This window comes from Leptopilina boulardi, unplaced genomic scaffold (genome assembly GCF_019393585.1).
Source record: "Leptopilina boulardi isolate dan_hultmark-lab unplaced genomic scaffold, ZJU_Lbou_2.1 LbouV2_376, whole genome shotgun sequence".
NCBI lineage: Eukaryota > Metazoa > Arthropoda > Insecta > Hymenoptera > Figitidae > Leptopilina > Leptopilina boulardi.
In genome coordinates this window covers 370,838-382,177 of record NW_026137947.1, presented here as the reverse complement: position 1 = coordinate 382,177, position 11,340 = coordinate 370,838, and the positions used below count along the sequence as shown (strand labels likewise).

Here is an 11,340-nt window from a genome sequence, read left to right as displayed (position 1 = left end):
TTTTTTAAATTCCTCATACATTTATTAGTATTAAAAAACCATTGAGAAAACAAATGAAAGTCAATTGGAAAAAATTTAATTAATAAGCTATTATCTAATTATGTTATAATTGAATAATTAAAAACATTTATTAAAAAAATGAACATTTAGCATTCAAATCAATAAGGGTAATTATTATTAATAATAAATAATAATTAATTTAACGATAATTACTATTATTTAATTATGATTTAAATAAATAATAATTCTTTTCCAATTTTTTAAGTGAATGACTTGTTTTTTATTATTTCAAATAAAAAAAAAAAATTTTGAATGAATTATATTTATGTATATTATATATATATATATATATATATATGTATATTATTGCTGTTTGGACGCTTGCGCGCCTCGCAGGTGCAATTGTTGAGTGCGTGCAGGTGCACCTGTCGTCGAAGCGTGCGCAAGCGTCCAGGTAATTGTACGTAAAGCTTTGAGACGGCGAGCTTTCACAGTCGGCAAGCGCCGTTCGCGTCGCGTGTTTTCCCATTGAGCCGCCAACATTCACAAATGATACACGATCTTTTAAAATAGTTCGAGGCAAACTCTTGTGAATTAAAAAAAAAAAAAAAAAAACGCGTGTGTTTATTATTCCACCCTCCCCAAACCCTGGAAAAAAATACCTCGAGGATTTATAATTTTTTTTTTTAAATTTAAATTTAAAAATTCTTTCTATTCAACTTTTACAATATCTGCAATAGTTATAGTGTTTAATTTTTTTTTTCATAAATATTCTTCTAAAATTTAATTTAAAAAAAAAAAAATTTATTAAAAAATTAATTACAAAATTTTGAAATAAAACAAAATTATTCTCTTTTTTTTCTAAATTTTCATTTCTATTCTATTGATTTATGAAGAGAAAAAAATTTCCATGAAAATAAAATTCCTTGGTTAAATAAAAGAATGTCTTGTTTAAATTTACAAAAGTTTTGTCAACTCGCGCGCTCACAGAAAAGCGTTTGAAAAGTTAGAATGTAAACAATTTTATTCAAAATGTTCGTTTATTTGGAAAGTGTCGCTGAAACGTGTAATTTGAGATAGTACTCAGAGAAAGAGAGAGAGAGAGAGAGAGAGAGGGGGGGAAAAATAGTGAAACGAGAAAAGTTCATTTTCATGCAAATCGATCAATTGACTTTACGATTATTTTTTTGGGAAAAAATGCGACGAACTTTGATTAAAAAATTATTCGAGTGCATCTCGACAAGGTGAGATTGGAAGGTTTTTTGTTTTTTTTTACCTCACATAAAATTATTAATATTTTGTTGATATTAAACTATTTTTAATTTTATTTTTCATAGTATTTTTTATTAACATTAAAAAAAATTCAAGTAGAAAAAACCATATCAAGTCAGACAAAAAATAAATTATTGATAGATTTAAACAAGAAGTTATTAAATTTTTTTTGCAGTGAGAAAAATACATTCAATATTGGAAATTAAAAAAAAAAAAATTCCATGGAATTCTATATATATTGGTTAAAATAAACCGATAAACAAATAATTAGCTTGAACAAATTAGCGTCTCGAATTTACTAAAGGGTATATGTCGAATGAGAATCGATTCACGTTGATGGTACACGTGCGCTTTTCAATTTAGACAAATAATCCTCTTTTGTTTCAAAGCACATCAAATACCGATAATATTATGTATAACTTTTGATGGGTAAATATATATATATATATAAATATATATTAAATAACAGGAAACTAATGACATGTGATGAACACATCAAATAGAAAAAATAATCTTGATCCCAAATGATCGAATACAAGTAATTAAATTTTACTTTCACTTTTATTTCTAAAATGCAAATATTAATATTTTGATCCTCTGTTTTACAATTTTTTATTTTAATAACAAATAAAAAAGGAAGAAAAAATTTTCTACTTTTTAACATTTTTAAAAGAAGAATCAGTTTATTATGTACCGTACTAAAAAATAATTACGTTTTCTGTTTTCATAATAAAAGCGTATATTAAGCCATACAAATTGAAATTCTAAGTAAAAAAAAAAAGATTGTTGGTAAAAATTAAATTATTAAGTAGAAAAGAAGATGTAAATAAACTTTAAAAATGTATTTTGTCCTACAAATTGAAGTTTTAAGTAGAAAAATCTTATTTAGTCAGACAAATTAATGTTTTAAGTAAAAAAAAAATTTTTTGTCAGACAAATTAAAGTTTTAAGTAGAAAAATCTTTTTTAGTCAGACAAATTAAAGTTCTAAGAAGAAAATATTTTTTAGTCAGACAAATTAAGTTTTAAGAAGAAAAAATTTTTTTTGTCAGACAAATTAAAGTTTTAAGTAGAAAAATCTTTTTTAGTCAGACAAATTAAAGTTCTAAGAAGAAAATATTTTTTAGTCAGACAAATTAAGTTTTAAGTAGAAAAATCTTATTTAGTCAGACAAATCAAAGTTTTAAGTAGAAAAATCTTATTTAGTTAGACAAATTAAAGTTCAAAGTAGAAAATAATTTTTTTAGCAAATTATTAAGTAGAAAAGAATATGTATGTAATCTTTAAAAATATATTTTGTCCTACAAATTGAGATTTGAAGTAGAAAAATCTTTTTTAGTCAGACAAATTAAAGTTTTAAGTAGAAAAATCTTTTTTAGTCAGACAAATTAAAGTTTTAAGTAGAAAAATCTTATTTAGTCAGACAAATTAAAGTTCTAAGTAGAAAATACATTTTTAGTCAGACAAGAATAATTACCAAGTAAAAATTGATAAGAAATTTTAAGTAGAAAAATTGTATAAAGTCCGACACAAATTATTTTTTACTAAAGAAATTTAAAAAAAAGAAATTTGAAAATAAAACTTTTTTTAAATAGAAATAAAATTGTTAACTCAGATATAGTCTAAACAAAAAAATTAATATAATTTCAAAAATTGTCTACTAAAATTAAGTACATGTAGAGAAGTTTTAATTAAATAATTTAATTTAAACTATTGAATAAAAAATAATTCGTTGAGATGCAAAATTAAGATTTTAATTAACTGGTTTTAATTTTAATTGAATAATTAAAGTGAAAAAATAGTTGAAATTAAAAAATTTACAGTTTTTATTCAAATGAATCGCTGGTACATAAAATGAATTAGTTAACAAATAAATGTACAAAGGATTACATATTTACATGTTGTAGTTTACTATTTGCTCAATTGGCTCTCGAGGGACAATTCCATTGTTTAATTAAGTGTCGCACAAGCGAAGAGGAAGGAAGCTTAATTCAACGATAATAATATCAAATATCGTGTGCTGATTAGGTGCTACTGCTTTCCGAATAAAATATTATTAATTTTTTTCTTTCCTTTTTGTTTCTAAATTCCATAAATAATAATTAATATTATTTTATTCTCTTTTTTCGATTATCTTAATTGTAAATTTATTTCATTTTTTTTTTGCGATTAAAAAAAATTATTCTCTAAAATTTTTGTTAACTTTTTAGAATATTTGATAATTTTTGAACTTTTGAACTAAATTCAATAATACGACTTTGACATTATATTATATATTATTTAGCACTTGAATAATTTTGTGAGATTAAATTCTAATTAAAAACTGGCAGTGAAAAGGGTTTAATATATAAAGAGAAATGAAATGTCTCCTCACATGTGACATGTTGTTAAATTGAAACCGTAAAAAGTTTTTCTTTTTAGAAAAAAAAAAAAAAAAAAAAAATTTCTCAAGTATCGATAAAATAAATGTGAAAGACGACCCTCTTATACTGATACTGACCTTAATTTCATTCGATACGTTATGTATATATTTGAAACAAAATGCGTTATATTTGTATTTTTTAAAAATTGAATTTAAAAAAAAAAACCTTCTTCTAAGTGTAAATTATTTTTTTTTATAAAGGAAAAATAAATATTTACAGTCATAAATAAACGTTTACAAATATAAAGTTAAAAATTTCAATTTAAAAAAATAAATAATAAAAAATTGCTCTCAGTGACATGAAGTTATTAAATGTGGTAATAAAAATTTGGTTCAAAAAAAAAAAAAGTTATTCGATATCAAATGGAAATCAAGATTAATTGAATCATATAACATGACAAAATGATATATATATATAGTTTACTTATAAAAAAAATGAAAATATATCTTTATTTTCATTTTAATTAGTAATAATTTAAATTATATTCTTTTCTTGAAAAATTTAATTATACAATCAATTTTGATAAGTGTATTTTTTAATAATTAATAAAGTTTGACATAATTAAACAAAAATCTTTAATTTTTATCTCACTTCAATTTAGATTATTAAATAATTTGACATGAAAAAAAAAATATCTCATATATGTCAATTTTTATATTGATAAACGATAATTATATATTTACAATGGAAAAAGAAATTTATGATGAATATTTCTTTTTGTAATTAATAGGAAAAATAAAATCTTTCGCCGTGTAAAAAAAAAATTGTTTTTTCTATTTGTCGGCTTTCGGTATATGTATAAACAGAGATAAACGAAATATAGATGACAAAAATCAAAGACATTTTAGTATTCAGCTTTTTTGTCATTTGCTACGCATGGTTAGGACTTTAGAACGTCGCATTTTTATCGTGAATATTCATAGGGACATGCATATAATTTTTTTTTTTTTTTTTTTGCCCCCGCTTGAATGTAAAAATCTGTTTTCCTTAAAAGTCTTCTTTTGCATCGTTACTTTACATGATGTATGCACTTCGTAGATCATGTATAAATCAAAAGGTTTTTGAACAATTTTCCCCTCAAATCTCTGGTGAAAGCTTTAACAAGCGCAGTATCTGATTTATTAATCTCATATATATATGGATTCGAATAGAGAATTAATTTTATTTATATTTACATTTAAATGTTAAAAAAATATTAAAATTTTCGGAAAAAAAATTAAAAATTATTTTTTATTCGAAATACAGAAATTTATTCATATTTTCGTTATTTACTATTAGCAAATATTTTATTATTTAAAACACATAATTTTTTTTTAGATAAACTACTAGAAAAAGAATTAATAAAATCTTTCACCGCGGGGGAAATTAAATTCCAACGATTTTTCTCATTTATAAAATGAAGAAATGTCGTTATATATATAAAATAGAACGGAATATTCTCTTTTGGATTATTCAACTGAAATTATTATTAATATTAAAGAATTAATAAAAAAAAAATTTTTTTTTTTTATTTTTCGCAATCAACTTGCATTATAGACGTATATTTATTAGAGAGTAGAAAAAAAAGGCATGACGATAAGAAATTTTTATAAAAGTATAAAAGATAATTAAGAAATTAAGTTTATCCTCTTGACAATTGAAAAATACAATTGATCGTAAGTTGGTGGATGAAAACAAAAAGAAGAAGAAAAAAAAAAAGAAAAAAAATAGATACATAAAAACAAAAATAAGAAAATGAAACAATAATCGTGCCGAGGATTGGAATTGCGAAGTTATGGCGTTCATAAAGGGCCGCATCTTAGCTTTTATATGATAGCAAGAAGGTAGTTAGATGACGACCACCTGGGGATTTGATAACATGAAAATCTTCTGAAATCGTCGTCTGTAAATTGACAGTGAACTTAACGCGATACAATGCTTTAAATATAATGGCATTCATTTTCTCCTGCACTGAAATTATAAATACAATTTGCGAAAAAAGTATTTAAATAAAAAGAAATAAATAAGAGACAAAATTTTATTAATTAAATAATTTATAAATTAGAATAATTTTAATATTCAACTAAAATTATAATTGAAATTTCAAATAAAATCATAATTGAAATTTCAATTTTAATTAAAATTTTTAATTAAAATTTTAATTACAATTTTCATTAAAGTTTTAATTACAATTTTCATTAAAATTTTCATTCAAAATTACAATTAACTTTATTAACATTTAATCGAATTAATAATATTAATAAATGTAAATTTTATTTTTTTAAAGATTATCATTTTTTTTCATAAATTGTAATTGTTTAATAAATTTTAATTTAATTTTCACTTTTAATAAAATTTTATAATTTAATTTTTATTTTTACAAATTTTTTGTTTTTAATTACTAATGAGCATTTTGAACACTTCATTATATAATTGAACACTTTTATAAATGGAGATTTTCTCTTTTTTTTTCTCTCTCTCTCTCTCTCATCAGTATATTTACAAATATTATTGATTAATCGATATTTTAAATTTGTTCATTAAAATTATAATGAGCTAGGAAATTGAAGTGAAATGAAAGCATAAAGAGAACTCTGAATGCATCGAAAGAAGAGTTTTAAATCTAAAATGTGCTTGGAAGTGAAGTTTTTTCACTTTTTCATTAAATGGAATAAAAATCGTGACAGTTAGTGAACAATAAAAATCTGTGAAAAGCACGTAAGAGACTTATTGTTCTTATTTGAACAAAAGCAGTTGCAATGGATTTTGTGCTAATAGTATTGATGGCACTGTGGCAACAAGGAGGTGAGTTATCAATATTATATATATATATTTTTTTTTTATTAAATAAATAGCAATATTTTTTTTTTTTGAAATTCAATCGAACCGTAAGCAATTAATATTGAGAAATGATGGAAAAAAAATTTAATATCACTTATTATTTTCTTTTATATATATATATATATATACAAGAAGTGAAAACAAGTTCTTTATGAGGACAATATTTTCATTATGAAAAAAGAAGGCATTATAAATAAAAAATTAAAAATATTTTATATTTTCTCATTTTTGTAATAAAAAAACAAAATGCAATAAAAATATTTTTCTGGGTAAAAAAAAAATCAACATTTTTTTTTTTTTTTTAATGGATTTATCAGGTTTTGCGAGTGCTTCTCGAAATAGTGAATTTTATCGTAAAACTATTTTGAGGACCAGTCATAAAACATGAAAAATGCATTTAAAAAAATTTTCATTCCACGAAATTGAATTTGAAATACATTAATAATTTTCACGTGAGTAAGTTGTCTAACATGTGATTTAAATTAAATTTAATCCAGTCTCTATTTTGAGAAAGTGCTTAGCAATGATTGAAAATTAATGAATCAACACTTATTCAATGCATTCTATTTTCGTTATTTATATGAAAAAAAAAAATATTCACGAAATACGAAAATTTAATTATTCAATAATAATATTTTAAAAAATTAATTAATTTTAATATTAATTTAATAAAAAAATTTTATTTAATAAACAAAATTCAATAATTGTATTTTCTTATCAAATACCTATTCCATTTTTTTATCAAATATTATTTTTTTTTATTTTATTATTATTAAAATATAAAATTTTCTCTCTACTGTTATTGTAGGAAAAATTTTATTTTCGAAAAAAAAAGAAATTCTTATCTATTCGAGAAAAAATTTTTTTTTTTTGACTAATGCATTGTCATAAAGAATGAAGTTTTATAATCTAAAATAACTTTTTAGATACTAATTACTCAGGCTAGAGTTGAATATAGTTATCAGAATTTTTGCCGAAAAACAAAAAAAAATTGCTTTTTGTGAATTTAAAACGCAAAGCAAAATATAGAGAGGATTTATTATGCCCTGACACTCGGCCCCCTAAGGGTAACAAAAGAATGGTCTCCGAAGTGCAATGATATAAAATAAAGCACGTAGTTGCACCTACGTGGAAAATACTATACATAGACATTAAAATCACGTGCGCATAATAACGCGGCTCACTGAAGTTACATGAAAACTTTTGCGCGATAATAGAAGTCAGTATATAATACACATTAACATTATATCCTGGATTTTCAATTCCTGTCAGTCACTATATAATACCTACACTATATATACCATGTATTTGCATAAATGAAGATGTTTCATGGAAATTATTGAATTTTATTAATATCCCATATATTATAATATTTCATAATTTTATTAAACTACTTTTTTATATATATATAAATCTCCAAGTAACTCTATTAATACGTGTATTATACAGAAAACTTCCCCTATTTGGTTATAAAAGAAAGTTCAGCTTTTATAATGCGCTTAGATACATACAAATATATATATATAGAGAGAGAGAGAGCATAGATAAAGGCAACATTTTACCTTCCAATTGAAGATAAAACAATCGTTAAAGCAATATAAATAACAAAAGGAAGATTGTATCAGCAATTTCTTTTTTTTTTTTTTTGTAATTTATCTTTTTCTTAATACTTTTGTTTAATTCTTTGTTTTATATTCTCGATTCTTGTACCTATTTTAAAGAATAAACGATATTTTTTTTTTATCATATTGAATTGTATTTTTTATTGATGTATTTGATTTTAAATTTATTTCAATAAGAAAGTTAAGTTTTTATTTTATTATTTATTTCTATCTGGAAGATTTAAAAAATTTTCCCAAGAAAATTCTTAAAATCAGTAAAAATTACTAAATTTTACATATTTTTTTTTTTTTTTTTTTTTGAAATAATAAATACAAATTATTATTTATTTATTTTAAAAATTCATTTTAACAGTGTACGGTTTAAATTTCTCAAATATGTAAAATTTGCCTGAGTACAGAAAAAGAATTTTTAATTTTCGAATATTTTTTTTTTGTTAACCTCATTTTAAATTAGAAAATAACTTTTCTATGACATTATTTTCATATAAAAATCCTTTCAGTCTACTCCATTAAAACTCAACTTTTAATACTCTTATATTACAAAAGTTCCGTGTATTTTTTCAAAGAAAAATTTTTTCTGTTTCATTAATTTTTTTTTTAATTACATGAATTTTTTTTACCAATGAGAGGACTTTATCTAAAGAAGCAGATAAAACAAATAAAAAGAATTATGCTGAATTTTTAAATAGTCAATTTTTGTTATTTTATCAGTAGTATAAGTCAATGATTAATTCGACTTTCTACTATTTTGTAATTTTTATTAGAAGATCAAAACGATTTTAATCAGATGTAATATTTAGTTTGTCTTTTTCAATATTTGTAATTTTTTCAGTAGTACAAGTCAATGTAGAATTTGATTTTCTGATTTTTTTGTGATTTTATCAGTAGTACAAGTTGGTTTTAATCAGACAATATTAAAAAATTAAAAGTATAAATAAATGTTTTATCAGACTAGCTAAATAGTTGTTTGTTTCTTAGTAGCACAAATTGTGTTTAGTCATACATAATTACCAAATTATAAAATTAGTAGTACAAGTAAATATTAAGTCAGACTTTATTAAAAAATTTAAAAAAAATTTTCAGTAGTACAAGTCAGTATTAATTTTTAATTTCTAGTTTTGTAATTTTATCAGTAGTATAAATCGATTTTAATCAGATATAATTATCAAATTATAAAATCAGTAGTGCAAGTAAATAATAAGTCAGATTTTATTAAAAATTGATAATTTTCTCAGTATTACAAGTCATTGTTTAATTTTACGTTCTAGTTTTGTAATTTTTTCAGTAGTATAAATCGAGTTTAGTCAAACGTAAATATTAATTTGCAAAAAATAGTAGTAAAAGTAAAGTGTAACTTTTCAAATGTTTGAAATTTTTTTTCAGTAGTACAAGTCAATGCTAATTTTACTTTCTAATTTTCTAATTTTATAAGTAATTTAAATTAATTTTATTCGATCATAATATCATCTAATATTGAAAATAATAGTACAATTTCCATTAAACTTGTTAAATTCTATTAAAATTATCAGTAGTAAAACTCGCGTTAAGTCAGACTTAATTAATAAATTCAGAAAATCAGTAGTTTAAGTAAATATTTAGTCAGACATTCTCAAAAATTTTCTATTTTTCTTTTTCTTTTCTTTACATTTCTATTTTAGTCAGACAAAAAAAAAAGATTTTAATTTCTTTTTTCCCCCATTCATATTTTTTCCGACTATAAATATAAAAAAAAAAAGTAAATTTTTTTTCTACTTTTCCAAAAAGAAAAATAAAAATAAAATTTCATATTTGAAAAAAGAGAGAAAAAAAAATTAGATAAATATTATATTGATATGAAACGAAATAAGACAGATTGAGAGTCGCGAGCAAACGTCATATTGGATACTGGTGGTGGTGGGGTAAAAGGCGGTGAGAAATGGTGGTGAAATAAGTTTGGTGAATTCGTACGGAAATGTCAGTGAAATAACTTTAGGTGGGGTAAATTCTTACCGCGTTTGGGGGTCGGTAAAAAAAAAAAGCGTACGGAATGCTTTCCCATATTTGACTTATATCGCGAGCGGGAAATGAAACGTTCGGCCCGAAGGCGGGTAAAGTGCATCACGCCATACATATCAATACACCTAACCGAAGAGATGGCAAGGTAAAGCTCGATATGAAATTTTAAGATCGTGAACTTTGCCGATGAGTTTACCATAAATAAATAAAAGATGAGAGAGAAAGAGAACGAGAGAGAGAGAGAGAGACGTTTTGCTGAAAGCTTTCGCGACCTTTTTTCTCATTCAACATATATCAATGTGAAAACTCTGGTCATTCGGTCAGTTTCAATAATATTGAGCCTGTGACAGATTTTTATAAACATGTATTTATATCATAAAACCACAAACATCAAAGTGCATCAATGTCTCTCCATTTTCTTATTATTCAATTTTGTATGTTTTTTTTTTTTTTTTCTAAAACTTGTTTCCATGAATTATTTCCTCTCGTGTATTAAAAAATATAGGTAAAAACAATTTTTTTTTTAATAACTTTTGAAATTTTTAAATTTCTGCCAAACGAAATTTTTTATTTAAATAAAAAAGTAAATAATTATTTCGTGGAAAAGTATTTTTTTTTTTTAGAGAGAAAAATTTTTTTTGTGAAATGTGTAAAACAACTTTAAGAATTGTGAATAGAGTAAATATGAAGTGACAACACACAATATGTTATATAAATTTATAAAAATAAAAATAGGGAAAGAAGAGGCCATAATTTTTCAATTTCAAAAGTCAACCTCACGTTTAAGAAAAGTGGAAATATCTCAATTTTTACCAACAGCAATATTGTAGATTATCATGTAAGCTTCTTTTCTCTCTCTCTCTCTCTCTCTCTCTCTCTCTCTCTCTCTCTCTCTCTCTTGTCGTTCGTTTTTTTTCTCTCTTTTTTCCAACATCACAAGGTTAAATAAGTTGTAAAAGGAAGAATGGCAAAATTTATAATAATAATAGGGTACTAAAAATACGGAGTAGAAAATAGAGAATTTTCACCTGTAAATATATATAATCGTTTAAATGTGTGTGTGTAATATGGCCAAAATGTAACGTAACGCTTTATAGGGAAAAAAAAAAAATATATATATATGAGGGACGACATATTGACGAAATGGCGTTTTCAAAATGCACCGCCTCGACGTTTAACCGCTTCCTCGCGCGACGTAACCCAGCTTTT

At 22.9% G+C, this 11,340-nt stretch overlaps 1 protein-coding gene across 2 annotated transcripts in view; it reads left to right on the top strand.

Annotated features, from left to right (window-relative positions):
• Positions 1 to 501: 501 nt before the first annotated feature.
• The window catches only part of LOC127287857 (cell adhesion molecule 1-like), a 76,414-nt gene continuing 65,575 nt past the window's right edge, over positions 502 to 11,340 (top strand). Inside the window, exons 1-2 of one of the 2 annotated variants that reach the window (XM_051314980.1) lie at positions 502 to 1,013; positions 6,234 to 6,478. In XM_051314980.1, the coding sequence (XP_051170937.1) occupies positions 6,433 to 6,478 (46 nt within the window). In that variant the 5' untranslated portion in view covers positions 502 to 1,013; positions 6,234 to 6,432. Of the gene's footprint in view, positions 1,245 to 6,233; positions 6,479 to 11,340 lie in introns of both variants that reach the window. The other variant, XM_051314979.1, reaches the window with a different exon arrangement.